Raw genomic sequence first — 22,330 nt, forward strand, 5'->3', positions numbered from 1 at the left:
CATATCACATGTACAACAGTGTGTAGTGGACTAAAAACCCAGCTAAGATTCACACTGCCTTTGACAGTTATTTATTTATTTTTTTGGTGGGGATCACCAGGAACACACCCAGCCTTGGCCTAACTCACACACACTCCTTTAAAGAGACAAATAGGAAATAAAACAGAAAGTGAAGAATGTATTAAACAATAATAAACGAAATGTAACTACACAAACTACAATGATCCCACCCCAATTCCCCTTTGGCGATTATTCAATAAACACAAATTCAACAATAACAAACAACTAACAAAAACCATGACCAATGAAGATAGATAGTCCAGAGATCAGCTCTCTGTATGTGAATGATCAGGCCTACCGGTATTTCTTGATGATGGCGAGTGATGGGATTAATAACGCTCCTTTCTTTGAAGGTCGACAACCAATTCCTAATACAGTCCTCATGCAGCAGGAAAACACCAGACAGTCCATACACCGAACAGGAAGTGATCCAGAACAAAAACAATAATATTAAGGTAGGAGATGTTAAGGCAAACAGACATGTAACTCCAGACACTAAACAACAAAAAACTTCTTTTCCTCTAAATAACTGGCTTCCTTTTAAATCTTGCGCCGGTCTCCTAGTCCCCAGCAGCCCTTCAGCAGGCAACCAATCAGAGCCATTGTAGGAACTGGTGGGAGTTGAAGTTTTCACTCCCCAGTAGTGCCGCTACAAGTAGACACTAGACATACCTTTCCTACAGTATTTATGTTAATGTTTTGGCGATTACATGTTACACATAATAACATTTTTTCTTGTTGAAAAGATTGCAATATTTTTGGCTTGTTTTTCTGGGAGTAAACATAATGTTAAAAATCCTATGCTTTTTGGCAAAAATGCAACATATCCATTTTATGTAATTGCAAGGAAACAAACACCCACATAAGCAAAAAACAAAGTTAATACATTAAAAAAATTAAGTAAATTAAAATAAGAAACATGTAATAACAAAAAATTTAAGAATGACAAAAATACAGGTTAACTAGAAAGCAAAAAACAATCAGGAGGCACAAGTAAGAGCAAAAATATCTTCAGTAACACACAGCACACAGCATAATGAACACAGTGTCATTAAAAAAAAAAGATTGGGATATAAGGATAAATTAGTAGGACATATACACTGAGACCTTGCTCTGAAAAATTAGAGCACAGTACACTCAAAATAACATTAACAACACCTAAAACATTATGCAATTCACATTCATTAAAAGTTCATAAATGTATACATATACAGTGTATACCACAAAGTCTAAGTAAACATTATCTGCCTTTCAGCATACTGTATATAGTGTAAATGTTACAGCATAAAATGCATGTACTGTTACAAATGAATGAAGTCCTAAAAGTCACTTCATGAAAATGAGGTTTACTGTGCCTTCAGAAAGTATTTAGACCCGTTTACTTTTTACACATTTTGCTGTGTTGAAGCCTTGTGCTAAAATCATTAAAATTCATTTTTTCCATCATCAAGCAATGTTCAATACCTCAGAATGACAATGTGAAAACAGGATTTTAGAAATTGTTGCAATTTCAATAAAAAAAAAAACTGTAATATCACACTAACACAAGTTTTTAGACCCTTTATGAAGCAGCTTTAGCAGTGATTATTGCATAGAGTCTTCTTGGATATGACAGGAAAACCTTTGTCCTCCTGGATTTTGGGGTTTTCTGTCATTCCTCTCTGCTGATGCTCTTAAGCTCTGTTAGGGTAGATTGGGACCTTCAGTGGACAGCTGTTTTTAAGACTTTCTAGAGATGTTCAACTGGGTTCAAGTCCAGGCTCTACCTGGGCCACTTATAGTAAGGACATTCACAGAGTTGACTGTAAGCCACTCCTGTGGGATCTTTACTTTATACTTGGGGTCACAGTCCTGTTGGTCGGTGAACCTTCAGCTCAGTCTGAGGTTCAGAGTGCTCTGCAGCAAGTTTTCATTAGGAATAGCTCTGTTCAGTTTTCCCTCAACCCTGCCTACTCTACCAGTCCTGTTGCAGAAAAACAACCCCACAGCATAATACTGTCACCTCCATGCTTCATCATTGGCACGATATTGCACAGGTAATGAGCAGTGCCTGGTTTCTTTCAGACATGATGCTTAGAGTGGATGCCAAACAGTTCAATTTTGGTTTCATCAGTCTACGGGAATCCTTCTTAGTGAAATGTGGGCTTTTATGTGTCGTCTGGCAGCTGTGCTATTAAATTCAGACTAATGGATGGTTGGTCTTCTCGAAGTTTCCCCTATCTCCACATAGGTTTTTTGGAGGTCAGCTAGAGTGACCATCGGGTTCTTGGTCTCCCCTCTTACCAAACCATTCTCTGATGGATTGCTCAGTTTGATTGGGCCAGTTTTAGGAAAAGTTGTGGTTGTTCAAAAACTTACTCCATTTAAGAATTATGGAGGCCAATGCACTCTTGGGTACTTGGGTACTTTCAGTGCTGCCAAATGTCTCAACAGTACAGGCAATTCCTTCAACCTCATGGTGTGGTTTTTTAGTTTGTCATTCCAACATATTTGCATCACAAACATCTGTAGTAATGCATTTTATTACTGCAAAATGTCTGTGGTACCCCATATGTTGTAATTTTCTCAGATATACTTTGTCAGCTTTGGGATCTTATAAAGATAGGTGTGTGCTTTTCCTAGTCATTTCCAATAAATTGGACTGACCACAGGTGAGCTCCAAACAAGGTGTAGAAACATCTCAGTAAATATCAATTCTTACTTTAGTGAAATTTCAAGTATCATAATAAATCATCTGAAGACTTGTGTTAATGCGATGTCAGTTGTTTTTTTTCCAAAAATTATTAAAAAACCTGCTTTCGCTTTGTCATTTTGGGGTGTAGGATATTGTTTAATTATTTTGAATGTTTTTAGCTTAAGGCTGCAGCATAAAAAAATGTGAAATAAGTGAAAGGGTCTGAAGACTTTCTGAAAACACTTGCATGTGTGCTTTTCTGATTATCAAATAATTCAACTTAATTAAAAGATAAGTGTCTGGGTGTCTGTGTATCTCTGTGTCTGTCCAGTTGCTGTATTGCTGTCATTCCAACAGATGGCACATCAGAAACATTAACACTTCTTTTAGGAATCTCGTAGTAAATGGCAAACTGTATACCACAGACATAAGCATTTAGTTTGTCATTTAAACAGATTTGCATCTCAAACATTTGTAGTAATGCATTTTATTACTGCATGTATTAAAAAATGTATTCCAATAGACGGTACACTGCAAAAGGTTGAGGTCTTAGATAGGTATCACAGCTAGTTAATGGTAAATAAGTAACACAATACAAATAAACAGTTGTAAATAACAGCAAAACAAGTGCACCTTTCTAAAAAAATAAGGAAAAACACTTACAAGGTGCTGTTGAGGACATAAGCTATTAGCAGTACACACTGTACACATTGAAACTCTGCTCTGAAAATACATATAGCACAGCACCCACAAGTTCACACCTTAGTTAATTTCTTAGCTGCAGCTTCACTGGCAAAACCTAGACTTACAGTTATTTCATTAAAAGTTCACAATTAAATTTATGCATTGTGAAATGAAGAGCAGAAACAAAAAACGATGGTTAGTGTAACAGAAGATGCCTAGTGTAATTTTATCGTTTCATTGGAAAGATAGCACCAACATGCTAAATAAAGGTTTGGAGAAATGTGAAAAAGAAAAAAAAATCAAGAGAGGTGTGACGCTCCATTCTCCTTAGAAGTTGGTCTGACAGTGAACATTGACTTCTGGTGAGGACTTTTGCATGAGGGAAATTAATTCATCGGTCTTCCGGTGTTTTCGCCTCCTCAATTCTATGAAAACAGATGGAACAAACGTTAGTGGCAATGTCATTCTCTTTTCCTTCCCAGTATTTGTCCAGCGCAAACAAAAAAAAAAGCTCCCCATGCTGACTTGTGTGACTGCATACACAGTGTATATGACAACATCTCAGTATGCAATGTGTGCATTTCAGACTAAGTCATGTAAATATTTCAGCATTTAAGTCCTAAAAATGAGGTTTATTTGTGCACTACTGAGTAACAACTTATGAACAATAAATAAATAAATAACACAATACAAGTAAAGTAGAGCGCCGAGCTAAGGGAAATGTCATATTGTCATAATGAATATGTGGAAGGCACCAATTAGCTAAAAGTAAATTTAGCAGTTTAAACTAAAAGACATAAAAGTGTACAACTTAACATGCTGTACGATACGCTGTGTTTTTTTGTTATCTTGAGTGACAGTCATTCTATAGCAGTGATTCTTAAAATTCAATTGTGACATTTATTTTGGTTTGTTATAAAATTCTTCACACAAAAATATGTGTACACTAGATACGGATATAAATATAGTCCATTATAATTAATTTAATGAAAACGAACCGGTAAGAACAATGCTGTAATTATTTTGGCCAAAAAGCCTTGTACAGTTATCACTTTCAGTTAAACACATTTAAAAAAGCAGTTGCCCTAGCACTGATTCTCTTGGGATACCACATTTAACGCCAACTGCTTCTTCAAAGTTTCTTGCACGCTAACCCATATTTAAGGTTATTCTGTGCCCATATGTCCTCTGAATCATTGCCTGTTCTAGTTTGATCACTGTCCTCTCTTGTGGTACTTTATCTAAAGCTTTTGAAAACTCAAGGTAAATAAAACTGCACACTCCACTACAATGAGATGCTTTTGGTTTCCTTTAAAGCATGTATAATAAGCATGTTTTACCAAAACACATATTGTAAAGCTCTTTATAAATAGTAAACAGCTTCAAGTCAAGTCTGGCGAATATACTGTAAATGCTTATATCATAAACTCCCAGTGTACCAAAGTGTGATAAGGCTCCTGTCAAAAACACTGGAAAAATGTACTTTGGTGATTGGAAAGCAATGTTATTTCTCTCATGTTTATGATAAAATAGTAAAATAATCAGGCGTGCATAATTATTTATCTGTACAATGCCTGATATACAGTGCCAGAGATGCCAAAGTTCACCCTTTTCATTTGATGAGATGTTCTTAAAGCCCACACATAGGAAAAGATTTCATGCAAATGACAAGAGACAATAAATGAAAGCTAGTAAGACTAGGATTTTTAAACATGTGGAAGAGTAAAAAGCATAAAAAAAATAAATGTACATATCTAGAGGGAGTGAAATCTGTGGAGAATATGTGTATCATTCCACATCTATCCAATTAAAATTAAAAATGTGGTTATAGTTAACTTTATAGACTAGCTTTATTTGATGTGGCTTTTGCTTAGTCACAAAAGTAATAATTTGCAGTTTATGCACATTATTAAAAAAGTAGACATCAAATTCAGTTTGCTATTAGGAAACATCCTAGTTCTGCAAAATGAGATTATTGCTGCAATCAGCAGTGTTTGGCTTAATTTATTGGTAAGTACTGGATAATTATTTTGTATTGAGTACATTTTCCATAACAGTTTTCAAAAATCTTTGGGAATTAATTCAATTTGATCTTTTCACAAAAAAAGTCATTAAGGTACAGTATAATGTTTTTTAGTTGTAAAATGATGTATATGTGCATTAAACAGTAGGTTACATGACGTAATATGCTCAGTAATGTGTTCAGTTATGTGTTGTGTCTAGATTTTCTGATCCAGCCTTTAACAGCATGGTCTATTTTAACGTTCTGTCTTTGTATGCCTGTGCCACTAAAATTCTCCAAAAATGCACTTTAAACTCCACTTACTGGTTTCTTCAACACTTTGTCAAGGGACTTGCTTGAATCAAGAAACTGACAAAATTGCTTTCAGGGGACTGACCTTTTATGAACAAGAAGCTATTTCACCCATTGGGAATATGAGTTTGTACACTGAAAAAGGGCTTTTGCATGACCTCGGAAAAAAGCCACTATTGATGGATTGTCTGCTCTTTAAGATGAGAGACTCCCAATCTCTAACTACTCTCCCATGCTCTTTTAGACTTTTAAAATAATAAAGATTACTCTGTATCAGCATAGATGACAGGAAGCTCTGCTGAATGAATGAACAAATAAATGTTATTAAAAAGGTTAACAAATACAGTAGATACCAAATGTTTCCCGTATTGAAATGTATTTGTTTTTATATAAAGGCTAAAATAAAGATGAAACTAGGCAATTTCATCTTCAGTAAGATCCTTTAACCAACATATAAAATACCTGGAGTGCTTTGAAATGTATGGAGTATATTATATGCATTTTCTATGGGGTAAATATGTATAATCAGGAAGAGCATGTGAAAACTTTCCCTAAGTAAGTAGTTGTAAAATTCTACATTATGTGGATTTAAAGATGCACTGTAAAGAGATTAAATGAGGCAACTGTATCACTAGTCAACCCAGCCTGTTGGTCATCTTGTCTAACCAAGCACATAACGTGGCAGCTTGCACGTCAGTTAGAAATCACTGCAGTGAATGGCTGGATGTATTTAATTAACTTCTACTTATTTGGAGTCAGATTTGATATACAGTGAGAGAGAGAGAGGTAGAGTTTGTGAAAGTATAAAGTCACATCTGATATACAGTATAAGGATGGAAATTTCAACATGTACCTATTAAAATGAACACATCAGCAGAACAGGAGGCAGAAAAACATAATCAGCATTCCCCTTTTCTTGTAGTGCACCAGCTTTTACATCAACATTTCTGGCTGAGTGACAAGGCAAATGTGCAGTACCTTCTTCATCTCATGGCTGCTGGCTAAACAAATGCCTGTTAAAGCATTGTGAGGAGCCTAATAAACTGGACGTTCATTTACTGTAGTAGCAGAATACCTTGAAACAGTTACCTTCAGCATTTAATCTAAATCGCTGGCTTCATGCAGCATCTCAGTATAACACGCACTGTTTCTTTCTTTATAATGCTTAGGGATTAGTCCCTGCAAATCCTAAAACCTCTGAGCTTAACTGCACTCTGCTTATTTATTTGGTACATGTGGTAAGTGGAGCATCCATGCTGACACCTACTATTTGTGAAAAAAACACTGAATGAACAAGGCAAAATATTTTCAATACATTGTAGGAATCTGCATTTTAAGGTTCCTTTTTATAAAAAAAATATATAGATCAGGGTTGCTGGGTCCTGATGGCCATTCCATTAGTCACAAGGCATGAACCAATCACAGATGTGGTGCTAGTCCATACTGGAAACACATTTACAGTACACTCAAACAAAAGCAATGTAGAGGTATCAGTTAACCTGACATTATCTCTGGGATATAGAGAGTAAAACTAAAGTACCCAGAGAAAAATCCATGCAGAACAAGGAGAGCAAGAAGTCTCTGCTCGGTTACTCTACGGTCTAAGGTTTGAACCTAGGATTCTTGAACTATGAGGTAGGGAGCAATTGTTTTCGCAATTTGCTAATTCAGTTTAGAACTGAAGTGAGCCATTGCAGCCCAAGGCATTGACCCACTCTAGGCATAGGCTCCAATACTTTTATGCAAGGACTCACATTTGAGAGATCAGCAGTCTGGTATGTTCTTCTCATCTACAGCGGCCCCTCAGAAGTGCTTCCTTTCTTCTCTTTTGTATAATCTATATACTAATTATTATTATGCTAAATTTGAAAATGTATTCATCCTAAAATTTGCTGAAGTCTTGATGACTGGAAACTTATTGAGAGTAAAATAAGTCTTGGTCCAGGGGTGCCTGATTATGTGAACTAATAGCCAGTTTTATAAAACTTGCAAGAAACATTTTTCAAAGAACAGAGATTGTTCAGAGTTATAAGCATCTTCAAACAATGATAAATTCAAAATATAGATCACAGAATAAGAATACAGAGCAGACTGAAAAAAAGGCACAACAGCACCTCTACTGTCCAAGAACTCCAAGAATATTTTGAACTTGAATTCTAAGATTATATCAATTTTTTGTTTATATGAATCATGTATTGTAACTTTGTTAATGAATGTTATGCTGGGTTGATTTGGAAATCTCAAAGCTGAAAATAATATTAGGATGCAGCAAACTGTGAAATAACAGTAAAATTGCGAGGTCAAAACAATCAAATCAGAAAGGCTTACTTAATAGGGATGCACCAATCAGAGGCGGCCTTAGGGATGTGCAGGGCCTAGGGCTGACCAACACCATGTGGAGCTGGTATATGTGGACTGTATAAACTTGTGTGTGAATTTAATAAAAATAATGTTAACAATTTATTTACTCATTACAGTATTCAGCTATTTTTTTGCAAGATAACACACGGACTTTATCAAAATATAACTGGAGAATATAACTTGACAAATGCGCTTAGGTGTTGGGCCTGGGGCGGTTGCCCTACTTGCCACCCCCAAATGCTGCTCTTGGCACCAATAACCATTTTTTAAAATGCTGCATGTCAATACTGAGCACTTGTTTTTAGCAAAAAGAAAAACCAGGGGATACATTTTTTAAAACAAATATATGAAAACAATGCAATTTTATTTTTTTAGCCATAGTAAATGAAAACTGTGACTTTTGCTCAAGACTAAACTTATTATTTTTAATCATATTTATTAATATTCACGACATCTGATGTAAACAGTTTTGCCAGGTCCCACCCAATTTGGCTAATTTTGAATAAATGTTTTTTGGGCTACTTTTCTAAAAACAATGTGGTACTTTGTGCTGTTTTTCATTACCCCCATCCTTGACATTACCATGTTTTTCGTCCATCCAGCACCCTTTTGTGTATGTACTTTATCGTTGTAATATATCCGAGGGGGAACCTGTGCAATGGTATAAACTCAGCGGGATAACCCGGGCTTTAATGGTATGTACTTGATCCTCTCGCTCTTAACACCGTCCACCACTTTCAGTTGTGTCATTTTATCTGTACCAGGTATTTATTTTTTTTGGTGGGGCAAACTTTTTTAGCTGTCCATTCTTGCAACCCTACTTGTAAATGTTTTTAATATTTAGTCAAAAATTAGTAAATTCTAACAAAAAGTTACTTTCAATTAAGAAACAAATAAACTAGTAGCCTAGTTGTAATTTTTGGTAATATCTTGCTTTGAAACATTAGAGGCAGATTCTTTTTTTTTTTTATAACATTTCAGTTATTCACAGATCAATCTGTTTCTTCTCCCATCTATAAGTCATGATGCTGTATTAAAACATCTTTTACTTACCACTTAAACAGTGCTGACAAAAGCATTCCAACTAAACTATGCAAAGAATTGAAGCAGACTTATATTGCTTGCTTAGGAGTGGAGGCCACTGACTTCTTTTGGGATATTAGATTTGAATAAATGAGTGTAGGTTTATGTTTATTGACTTGAGTACATAATATTATGAAACTTATTCACCTCAGAATGGTGACAGCAGTACAATACCAACAAAAGGCATGCATATAAATATTTGGACTTTGTGTGTGTTTTTTTGGGGGTGGCAGTGGATTGTCAATATTTGTACTTTCTTTGATTGTGGTGGATCTGTAAAGCATAGCATGCTTATGAGTCATAAACTATTTTTTAAACCGTTTTTCAACACTGTAAGTATTTGTGACCTGAGTTTTCATAACAGTTTTAATCGCGTCTCCCCAATGTTTTTGAAAGGATCCCACTAATACGAATTTGTTCTTTTTTAATTAATGATATATTATACATGCATATTTTATTATACCTACTTAACTTTTATCGACATTTATCTAAGTCTACATTTATTTTTCTAGTATCAGAATGTAGTTTAAGTTAACTTGTTTTGGTTTCAATAGATGTATTTTTCATATTTTTGATTGTTGTTTTCTTTTTTTCACATTTTCATCACCCCCCTTTTTGTTACTTTGCGCCCCCCTAGGGGAGCCTGCCCCACAGAAGATTTTTAAAAGATGCAGGTAAAAACTTAAGTAATGAAGGTGACACTTGAAAACACAACCCTTACTAAAAACAGGAATCTCTACTCACACAAAGTGACTTAATCAAAGAGATAGTGATCTGAGATTATATCCCACCTTTCAACACAAATTGTGCATGCATCAGTAGTGTTGGAAGAGCACAGGTCATTTCACTAAGTAGGCTCTTAAATATAAATTGAGACACTGAGAGCCCTTATGTGCTTTATGAATTAATAAAACTGAATATACATAAGGTTGCACTCTGTTATTCTTTCAGTATTTCCTTCGCATGATCATTATTTATTATAAATAATGATACCAGATAAGCATTCAAAAATGTGAGTAGGCTTAATCTAGAAGGAATGAGTTTTCTGATCATTAAGAAACGGCTGTTATACAGTAAGTGTTAACATTTATAGAATTAGCAGCTTCCCTTAACATTTCACCATTAAAAGCTTTACATTTTGTAATTTATTTGTTTTGTTTTTTAATCTGATAATGTTCCAAAAAGTGAGGTAACTTTGTTTGGATCTGAAGTTTATTTGGAGGTTAAATTAAATTTAATTTCAAATATCAAAGAGGAGAGGAGGTTGGGAGCATGCACTGATGAACCACCTGGATTGGGACCTGAGAGCAGTGGGTAACACCTCAGCACCATAATGGGACAGTGTGAGGCTTTTACGGTGGCGGGAGTGCCAATCTTGCCACCAACCCCAAAGTTTTCCCTGTAAATTGGAGGACCTGCTTGCAGGCCTGGATGTAGATTAACATCATACTTGGGACAAAGCAATTGCAGGTTAAGAGCCTTACTCAAGGGCCCAGTGGAGTAGAGTCACTTCTGGCATTTACAGGTTTCACACTAGCAACCGATTGTTGGTGCAGATCCCTAGCCTCAGAGCCACCACTCTGCCTATAAATATCAAAGGAGTGTGAAAAATAAATCTATATATATTCTAACTCCAGATTAGTGTGTGATAGCTGTACTGTAGTGGAATAGCTCTGCATGAACACAAATATCATTCAAATCAGAAAATTTGATTGGTATATAACAGCCTTATTTTTAACAGTGATTTTCTGGCATAGCCAGTGTCCTTATTTCTCTGGTGAAAAACATCTTAAATATTTCTTGTACTACATATTTTTCCTTCCCTTCACAGAAAAAAATTCTAGTCGCTTACTGATTTACTTCAAAAAACCTTTACTTCAGTCCACCTTACAGTTTTGCAACTTTTTATATTGTATCCTTGACAAAGGACTGACAAGAATGATAACTGTTCAACCAATAAGTCAATATCTTGGTCAAGTCTTCATGTTGGTTTAGTTTATGTATGAACTGTAATATGTATCATCTGATATTATACCAAAATTATTATGTTCACTACTAAATTTTATTTATTTGTACAAAGGTATGTTTAATGGCCGAACACTTGTTTGCTGTGGTTTAATATGTCTTTAGTCTGTCTGTAAAAACCCTACTGATGGACCAATTTTCTGTTGGCGCTATAGACGTGTATTGAATTGAATTGAAATGAGACGACTGCATGTCTTTGGACTATGGGGAGAAATTGGTGATATTTATAGGATACATTTTTGAATACACTAGCTACACCAAAGGCAGCCCATAATTCAACCTGGGATCAGTTCTATAGGTAGAGAAAACTGTTTGTAGGTAAAGCACACAGCTTTCCCTATGCTTTAAAAACAGAATTACAAAGCAGATAGCAAAGGAAGAAAAGAGGCACTAGATGTGTATTGTTTTTAAAAGGCTGAATAGAATATTGTGATTAATAGAAATGGAAATAAGGATACCTGGATAGCCAATGCTATCAAAAACAAGTAAAAAATAAGTAAAGAAAAACAAAGATACTGAAATGGAAAAATGAAGGAAAGACTATAGTGATGGTTGGAGATGCAGGGGTACGTGTCATAGAAGAGACAGGTCCATGTGGTGTGTCTACTGAGGGCACCTGGAGAACTCCATCAAGTACGTTGTTTGTCAGAAGTCAGTGCATAAATGATGTAATGGTGTAATGGGGAGTCTGCAGGAAACAAGTGCAAGTTTTGTTTGTAGAAAGTGTGTTAGTGGAGTACAGAATCCTGATTTAGTAAGTGTAAATTTAAATACCAGTAATGGTGTTTTTTTGGAGAAAGTATTTAAGTTCTTCTACCTTGGCGACATATTGAATAAAGAGAGGGGTGAACACAGCAATAATATAAAAGTTGAGAGGAACATGGAAGAAATTCCCAGAGTTGTACATTCTGACTTCTAATGGAGACTGCCTGGCAATGAAGGAAAACATTTTTGAAAGCTTTGTGAAGAGTAATGTGCTCTGTCGGAAGGAGATATTGCACATGAAGGTGGAACATGATGAAAAGCTGGAAAGGTCAGAGATGAGAATGATCAGATGGATGAGTGAGAGGAAAATTAATGCTGAGTTTCAGAAAAATACTGTGTGGAGCTGATGGGAGTTGTGATGAGGAGAAAAAGACTAAGGTGGTTTGAGCATGTGGAGTGAAAGGCAGAAGGTGATTGGACGAGGAGGTGCACCAGTATTGTATTATATTGGATGGGGCCAGGAGGTAGGCCAAAGAAGATATGGTTGAGAGTGGAGGGAAAATTTGGAGAGCAACTGGTTAAATATTCGTAAACCCAGAAAATGGTCATTACTTGGGTAGACGAAGAAGAAAAACTTTCAGTACAGGGCTGTAAAGTGGTAAGCACTGTCCCATCGTAGCTCCAGGAGAGTCTGAATCCTAGGAATTGTCTGTGTGGATTTTACCCCTGTCTGTGACTTTTCTTTTAGGCAGTTTTAGGTTATTCTGTCAAATCCCAAAGATGTTCATGTAAGGTTAAATGAGGAGGTTGAAAAAATCTAATATGAATAGGAATGAGTATGCCCTTTAATAGATTGGTGCCCCCCCAGGTTTGATACCTGTCTTGCACAGAAGCTGGGATAGGCTCTGGCATACCCCAGTTGAAATAAGCAAGTTTAGAAGTGTTTAAATTGTTATGTAAAATTAAAGTTGATTAACTGATGAAATTGTAATGCTGTTTTAAAGGAATTCTGAATATGCAAGTACTATAATTCATAATGTAGTTACTATGGTAAAAAAATAATTGTTGGTAGATATGTATTTATTTAGGTGTGCTTTCTGCTTGCTGTGTTACTTTGTTGCTCTTTATATTCTGTGATCATTAAGCACACAGACCATATCCTGCTTTTAACGTAACACTAGAGAAATAATCAGAAGTGACTGCAGATCATGACACGTATGTGTAAACTATACCAATATGTATAAGTATAGCAAAAATGATGCAAAGACTTCACTATAACACAAACATGTTTAGGGGATTTTAGAATGTTCATTCAAACCTTGCATTTATATAAAATTTCCTATAAATAGTGAAAACGTATGTTCTACATATGGACAACTCAGTAAAAACAGAGATCTAAGGGAATAGCAAAGAAATGTTGTGTTCACTAGACATGGTAACATTTGATCTGAAAATGACAACATGGAAAAAAATTGTAATGTTATGAGAGAACAGATTTAGAGAAAGTTATCTACTTGAAAAGCAGTAGTGGGAATAAACAGAGCAGGGCAAATAATTGAAAACTGGCGTTAAAATGTCACAATCAATAATCAGAAAGCATACAGTGAAAGCTATTAAACAGAAACATACTTTCAGTTCATATCTTCAATGTGGAAAGTTTTAACCAGTTCCTTGGATCAGCCATTCTGATTAAATTTAACAGCACTCCTGTAGCTTTTCCATATTCGTTGAACAATGCAATTCCAGGCTCTTACTAATTTTAACTTCTTTTTAGGTGCCTGTGTGAGGATGATTTTACCATACTGAAGCAATGCGGGTGGCCTCACTATTTTAAGGAACAAAACAGAAGGGGACTGATACATAGTCTGGATTGTAGTACAATGGATACAATGAGAACTTCCTTACTTTTGGTGCTTTGGGCCTTCATATTGCAGCTGGCTGATACAAAAGTATTCTTTAAAAGGACTACAGATCTGAGTCTTAAGGATGGAATAAGAAGAGCAAGAGGAAATGAGGGTGTAGCTTTAAAGCGCTTTAAGCGAGGCTGGATGTGGAACCATTTCTTCTTACTTGAGGAGTACACAGGCACTGATTACCAATATGTTGGCAAGGTAAGTTAATTTGGGTTATCTGCAGATACAGCAGTAACTTTCCGATAAAGTTTGTCAAATATATTTAATGTTGTCATAATTGCTAACACTTCATACTCTTGATAAAATGTATTTGGGGAAGGTAACTTTTTTTTTTTAACCTAATTATGCATAACATATTAAAGTTTCCCTAATAATCAATAAAAAAAAGTGTAAATACACTAACCGAGCAGTCAACATTCAGGTCTAAGGTTTGTCTTTGTCTTTATGGAGTGTGTAGATTTTCCATTATATTCATCTCAGATGTGTGTTCTAGATTTATTGCGGACCTTAAATTGTCCATGCTTTAGTGACTTGTGCTGTGCATCCTCTTTTATGGTTGACTCCTGCCTTTGGATTGTGCCAGGAAAGCTTTGTGCCCCGAAAACCATGTAATAAATAAACACTTATTAGACAATAGGTAGAAGTGTGCATCAGTGTCAAATAAGAAATCCGACATATTTTACCAGAATATAAATTTGCAAAGCAAGTGTGTTTTCTGTGCTAGCTGGGATCTTACCCAGAGTTCATTCCTGCTCTATGTCTGCAACCATGTGTTTCCAGGAAATAAGTGGACAGACCAACTAACTGTCAGGACTTCTTCTCATAGACAGATGAATTAGAGAAGAAAATGTACCTTTTGTTATGTTGTGGTAGGATCCTAAGGTGACCTTATTCTCCTCTTTATACTCTTCATCAATCCCTATCCTTAACCTTTGTATGATTATTCTAACCAGCAAGGTTACTGTAAGTAAATACCTCTACCTTTTGTTTACAGCTATAACCTCAGGAAATTAGATAGAGACCAGAAAAGGCGGGAGAAAATGTGACACATGTATTTGTATATTATAGATAATATGCCTAAAATACAAACAGAGTAGAAATGTGAGAGTAATATTAAATGCAGACTGGGTAATAATCGGTTCATCTTGCTTAGACTACCAGGTGATTCTCTGTCTTGGTATGGTCCATCTTGGTCTGGCATGGCCCCTGATTCAGCATGCCTTCTACATAGGGCAGCAGAAATGGCCTCTCCTCAGGACAGAAAATGGCAGAGACAGTATGGCCATCTGCATGGATGAAATAGAGACGTTTTGACTTTTTCTCAGCCCTTAAACGAAGTCCAGCCCTGTTTTCCTCAATACATCTCTTGGTCAGGCAGACTAAGCCCGCATTACTGTCCAGTTGTGCCCTGTTTATGTTCTGTCACAGATATTCTCCAGTTTTAAAGGACGTAAACAAGTATTTTCAGACAAACAAGTAAAATAAAGGATATACAGGTAATTAAATTGTAAATTGGCTTCTCAAACCTGCTTCTATCTCAGACTTATGAATTTACTTGTCCAGTGCAGTCCAGAAAGACTCATAGAATTTAAAGTATAACTGCACATCCGGCCCACTCTGATTAACTCTCCCCCTCACTGTCCTTGAAGACCAGAGTACCTGACAAAAAGTGTTATCAAATCTAGTATGGTTTAAATGTCCCAACACTTGGCATTTTAAAATTAGATAGTTTGATAATGACATCCTTTCCTGTTTAAATCTTTACATTGTTAGGCATCAATAATAAAAAAATATGGTCAACCCATATGCTAGATGTTACTTACTCTCTATTACACCTGCGTATTGATTCTTGGAGAAAAAATAAAGTTCAGATATCATATTAAGTAAAAGATCTGAAAACATTTAAGAGAAAAGATAAATATATAAATTAAAAATTTTAAAAAAGATCTGGGGTTTCTGGAAAGTCAAAAGCAACATAATTCATTGGTACTTGTCATATATGACATTGCATTAAAGCTGAGTTTTTTGAGGCCATTACATTTTCAGCATCTTTTTTCAATTCCTAAGAATTTTGAAAAACATCAATAAGTCACCTGTAATAGTAAGCAGTCATTTCATCTCCCCTTCCTATTGATTATTCTCTCCCTCGTTCCTGTCTTGGAAAGCCATTCATATGTGAAATTTTACATGGCATTTGATGTGTGGAAGCAATTCTGAGAGTCTTGATGATTAATACAAACCTTTAAAAAATAACCTACAAGACATTTTGTCCCATATCAGCCACTTATGAGGGTTGAATCAATTTTTAGTCTAGTCTATGTGCACATAATGGAAAAAAAAACTTATGAGGCAGATGTGATATAACACCGCTCTACATTGAAAGCACACTTTTTAAACTTCTTTTAGAAAATTAGCTGGTTTTCTTGTGCAAAAATTGTACTAAATTTTATTTTATACCAGAAAAAAGGAATAAATATGAGACTTTAGTATTTCGGATTAATAATGGGTAGATTGACCTATATAGTGTATATATAGCAGGTACTTTCAGTCCATCTTGTATAGTAACTTCTTCTAAAATGATGTCTGATGCTGGCCATATCTTGGAAACTTTGCTCCTAGCACCCTTGTAGACTTGAAAATTTGGATGTGTAAAGCATTTTTTTTTCAATTGCCTCCTGTTCTATAACAGAAGCCCATTACCGACCACAGTGTCATGTAAAGACTGATTTATAATTGAGTACACGCACAGAAAGTAGAAAACCCTTTACATTGTTAAAGAAGGTAAATGGATATGAACAACTGTGTCTTATTCTTACCTTCTCTGAAATTGCACCTCATGTTCATGTCACTTTTACATTTCTGTGGATTTCATTCCAGCATGGTTGAATGTAAACGGATACTTTAATGCTTTTACCCAAGCCCATTTGTGCCCATTTCTTTTTAAAATAGCCACCAGCCTTTTTTATGTTTTCTTAAATGTTAAATGGGTAACAAAGTCAGCGCAGTAATTGGTGCCACTGCCTTATACCTGCAGGGACCTCAGTTCAAATTCCGCCCCTTAGACACAGTGTGTTGGAGTGTGACCTGGATAGAGTTATTCACTGAGTTCTCCTGTTTCTTCCCATAGGAGTCCATTTTATATTAACTAACTTTTAGCAGATTTCCTTCTTGATTACGTAAAAGTCCTTCTACATAAATGAGAGTTTTGATAAGGGACAATTTAGACACTGATCAGAGAAGGTTGACAGCACTGTAGTGCAGTTGTCAATGCCTCCTTTGGTTTTCTACTTGTTAGGATTTTGGTCATTCTATACATGGCCTTCCTTGGTGTACTTCATTTATATCCCACCTAATTAATTTGTGTGTATATGACTGACTGTGGCTGTGCCCTGCACTGGACTGGCACCCCATTCAGGGCTGGTTGGTATGTTTCTCTTCTATAAAAGAGTTTTAGAGCAGAGGCACCAATGTCTCAGAACTTTTGATCATCTTATCAGACAGTTAACATACCAAAACCTATTACTGGGTGTATCACTTATTAAATATCGAAAGAAAGATAAAGTCTTTCACACAAACTATTGCCGTTTAGCTGGGACAGTCAGTCAGTAGGTATAAAAGACTACTTTGCTCTGACATAATTAAGCAATTAAGCATTGTTATCCACTTTTACAGAACTCATTTATATGTCACAGCAGCAGTATTTCCTGTGAAGATTCTTAGCCATCTCTGCACAAACTGCAAAGTGTTAAATATAATTCCTTAATTTATCTAAAAACACTTTCCCTAAATTTTCTTTCTTATTAAATTGTTTTAATAATTGTAAATTGTAATTTGCTGTGTTATCCACTAACCATCATAAGACAGGTAATAGAATAAACCTAAATACATTTGATGGTTAATATCTTTTGCAATACGTGTAACCTCATCTTTCATTCTACACCTTTCCTCGGTATCCTCGTGTGTTTCAACTTCTCTTGCCTGATGTTCCCTTTCTCAGTCGTGTTCTCACAAAGCCTCTATCCTTTCAAAGTGCTCACCTCCTGTCCTCTTTTTGTCTACCACCAATGGTAGATGGGCCCCTATTACTCACTGTGAAAAGCATTGTTCATGTTCTTGCAAATACGTGAACACTTTTCACAGTGATGTTAAATGTTCTCACTTTCTCAAGTTAGGCCATTAAATCTTGTGCTCCATCATCTCTAAAGATATGTATAAGCAGTCAACTGACAAATATAAATTGACTCTGTGTCAGTGTGAGAGCAAGTGTGTACTTTTGATGTGTTGGTGTTACTCCTAGGCTTGGCAACTGCCGGGTTACATTCATGGCATCCATAATGCATCATTGAAAAGAACAGGAGCAGAGAAAAGGAAGGATTTGCATATGTGTTTACCATGGCCTAATAAGAGAAATGATATGGTGGCACAGAGGAGCCCTGCTGTCCCACAGGTCTAATGACTTGGGTTCATATCTTAGCCTGTGTGGAGTTTGCATATTTTCACTATGTCCATATGTGTTTTCCTGTGGGAATTCAAGGATTGCTTCTTCATTCGAAAGAAGTACAGGTTACATTATTAAGTGACCAAAAACTGGTCCTGTGTGGGTCAGTCTTGTGATGGACTAGCACCTTGTATATGGCTGCTTCCCATCTTATGGTCAGTGCTGCCAGGCGAAGCAATGGCATTCTGCAACCCTGCACTAAAATAGCTGCTGCTGCCTTGCACCAAAAATTAAGAGAGAAGTTTAAGTATTTCACTATGATAAAGTGTTATCTTCCATCCTCCTCACTCTTCTGCTACCATAACATTTTGAGAATATTTCATATTTTTTAGGAATGTTGCCATTTTTGATCTGCCTTTAGTCATATTTACATTGCCATTTTGGACGAAGAATATCACCATACATTTGTAATTTCAGTCCTGCATTGTAGCACACGTGGTTTCCATGCCATTATCTTATCATAAGTGTACTTAACACAGGATTGACATCCTCTTAAACTGCCACCATGTCTTTTTCAATATAATTTTCATGCCATTCTGTTCTTCTGCAGAGCCTTGAAAATAAAGACTTCAAAGAAACTGTTCATACCACCTATGAAGATATCTTACTTGTTGCCCAAAAGAATTATTGTAATGCATTTCGTACTAGCGCAATAACTGCTAAGGGCTGGCTGTAGTGCATCTTAGTAGTCACTTATTACCATATAAAACAAACAAAATTATTTTAAATAGCAGTAAATGATTAATGCTTGTGCTATAATATTTTCTGAAATGTTGTTATTGGTGCATTTTATATTGTATAGCAAAATTCCTGCGCTTCGCAGCGGAGAAGTAGTATGTTAAAAAAGTAATGAAAAAGAAAAGGAAACATTTTAAAAATAATGTAACATGATTGTCAATGTAATTGTTTTGTGACTGTTATGAGTCTTGCTGTCATCAAGGATTTGATTATCATTATTTCTTTCAATCAGGTTTGTATTTGGAGGATGTGTTGTGTTCAAGTTACATTCCATGTTTGTCAACCTTTGTAAAGATAACAGGTTTCATTCATCGATTCCTTTCTTACTGCATCAATAAACAGCTCGTGTTCCTCTTTATTTGAGACATCACACACTGCATGCACAGGTTTTTTTTACGCTGAGTTCCTTTAGCCGGACATTGACTTTTTCCACCGTGTGCTTTGTTTCCGCAGTAGCTGCACTTATGAATATGCTTGTATGCGTCACTCGCTTCATATTCTTTTGCTGGCTTCTCAATTGTGTAATGCGTTTTCTGTTCAGCGCTCTTTGGAGGTGTTGCTTTTTGTCTGCGTACTGCGTTTACAGTCAGTTCACGTGAGCCGCTCAGAGTACATGCATCGAAGGTTCTCAGCTGTGCTTGTGCTATCTCGTGCGATGTTAGCTCAGACCCTGCAATGCGTCTTCTCATTAAATTTAAATTTAAGCTTTATACCTTGCTTTCCTATTCGTTTGCATAAGCACAGTCCTTCACCAGCAAGTTTAACTCCGTTACAGCAATTTTAACTCCGTTACAAAGTGATGCAAAGTCTCGTTTACACCCCACGTCTTCTCATTAAACTTGTATCTTGCGAATATCGTATTCGTCTTAGGCATGACAAACGCCAATCGGCAGCATGTCTATAAACTTAATTTAAACTTACGGTTTACACCGTGCTTTGTTTCTGCAGTAGCTGCACTTATGAATATGCTTGTATGCGTCACTCGCTTCATATTCTTTTGCTGCCTTCTCAATTGTGTAATGCGTTTTTTGTTCAGCACTCTTTGGAGCTCTTCCTTGTTCTCTGCATACTGCGTTCATAGTCAGTTCATGTGAGCCGCTTGGAGTACAAGCATCGAAGGTTCTCAGCTATGCTTGTGCTATCTCGTGCGATGTCCATGGCTTTATTTAATGTTAGCTAAGACCCGGCACTTAAAAGTTTCTCTTGCTGTTTTGCTGAGTTTGTGCCAAACACCACCCTGACCATCTCAACCTCGTTTGCATAAGCACAGTCCTTCACCCGAGAATATTTAGCAGCAGAATGTTTTTATTGGATTGCCGCTGACGGACGGCCTTATATGGGCAGGCACTCAATTACGTGGGAGGCGTGACGATGAGGGACGCATCTCTGCCTCACACTGGAACCGAGCTGCAGGCTATGGCCAGTATATATGTACGTAAGTAAGTTCCAGTTATGACCATTACGCGTAGAATTTCGAAATGAAACCTGCCCAACTTTTGTAAGTAAGCTGTAAAGAATGAGCCTGCCATATTTCAGCCTTCTACCTACACAGGAAGTTGGAGAATTAGTGATGAGTGAGTCAGTCAGTCAGTCAGTCAGTGGGGGCTTTGCCTTTTATTAGTATAGATTATGACAAACAAAATGTTTGTTAAGGCACCTAGGAAGCCCCTAATCAGAAGTGGGGAAATGCCCTGAGTAGGATGGGTAGTCTTAAAACTCATTTTCTACAGTTGTTTGTAAATATCCCTTATTTATAATACTTCTATTTAAATGAACTGAATCTGTATACAATCATTCTGTCTTTACTTATAGCCCAATTCAATGTATGTGTTCAAGTATATTTGCCATGCTGTACTTCTATACAGAGCTAATCCATTTCTAAAATATTTTCTGTGCAATTTATCATTCCTTCATATTGCAAGGTTTACCTTAATTTACTGAAGTCAACGTCACGTTACACAACTTCTAGTTTCAGGTGTTGTCAAACTTGACAACTGCAGTTGTTGATTGTGACTCTTGAGTATGTCAGATTACATAACTACACATTGCAGAGTGTTTCCAAATTAGATTACTGTGTGATGACTTCCCAACATACATTGAAGTATCATGAGTTTGCCCCTTTTTCTGGAAACCATAACATGTTGCCTGATGGAGCCAATAACCATGCAAAGGCTTCACAGGTATGGCAAATTTAGCTGCAAACTCTGCCACTTTTTCTGTTTTTTTCCATTCTGTCATTCTGTGTAAAACACACAACATCAGACAGATGAGTCTCTTTACTGTTTGTCAGGTCCAAAACACCACATTCCTTATTCATCACAGCTGTATAACAAGCGTTGTACTCCCTAATGTGTGCTGTTTGGATGTCATACACAACGGCTCACCCTTGCAATTTAAGAATTTATGAAATTTTGTGAATTTCCCCTTGGGATTAATAAAGTATCTATATATCTATCTATTTTCTAACCAGCTGATTCCGAACACAGGGTCACAAGGGTTTGCTGGAGCCAATCCCAGCCAACACAGGAACCAATCCCAGGCAGGGTGCCAACCCACTGCAGGACACACACAAACACACCAAGCACACACTAGGGCCAAGTTAGAATTGCCAATCCACCTAACCTGCATGTGTTTGGATTGTGGGAGGAAACCCACGCAGACACGGGGAGAACATGCAAACTCCATGAAGGGAGGACCCGGGAAACGAACCTGGGTCTCCTAACTGCGAGGCAGCAGCGCTACCACTGCGTCACCGTGCCACCCTATCTATCTATCTATCTATCTATCTATCTATCTATCTATCTATCTATCTATCTATCTATCTATCTATCTATCTATCTATCTATCTATCTATTAAGAAAAAAAATCAAACCTTTATGATTTTGTGGGAGGAACTAACGGAATGTTGGAAGTGAATAGCAGGCCATTTCAAAGTGTGTGCCTGGTGGTCATGGGATTGCACCACAACTGCCTCTAAATCAATAAGATTATATAAATAAAGATTACAATTGAAAACTGCTGTAAAAGCCGTGTAACCCACTCTCTATTTATACATGACATTTGTTCCAGTGTTTTGGCTCCTTATCTCACCTCAAAGGCAACTGTGACCCATCCAGGTTTGGTCTTATAGCCACAGTGTTGGCACAGTAGTCAACAGGAATGAATTACAGTGGATTGGTGCATGCCTGAAGACAAGCAGTACAATTCTAAGGAAGAAAAGAAATAAAGAATAAAACAAATTCAATTCAAAAATTACATGTTGAAACATGTGGCTG

At 36.4% G+C, this 22,330-nt stretch overlaps 1 protein-coding gene across 2 annotated transcripts in view; it reads left to right on the forward strand.

The window, feature by feature from the left end:
- cdh6 (cadherin 6) overlaps positions 1 to 22,330 on the forward strand; it is a 159,522-nt gene that overhangs the window by 26,963 nt on the left and 110,229 nt on the right. For both annotated transcript variants that reach the window (XM_039753148.1, XM_039753147.1), the window contains exon 2: positions 13,681 to 14,017. In XM_039753148.1, the coding sequence (XP_039609082.1) occupies positions 13,787 to 14,017 (231 nt within the window). In that variant the 5' untranslated portion in view covers positions 13,681 to 13,786. The remainder of the gene's footprint in view (positions 1 to 13,680; positions 14,018 to 22,330) is intronic.

This window comes from Polypterus senegalus, chromosome 5, assembly GCF_016835505.1.
Source record: "Polypterus senegalus isolate Bchr_013 chromosome 5, ASM1683550v1, whole genome shotgun sequence".
NCBI lineage: Eukaryota > Metazoa > Chordata > Cladistia > Polypteriformes > Polypteridae > Polypterus > Polypterus senegalus.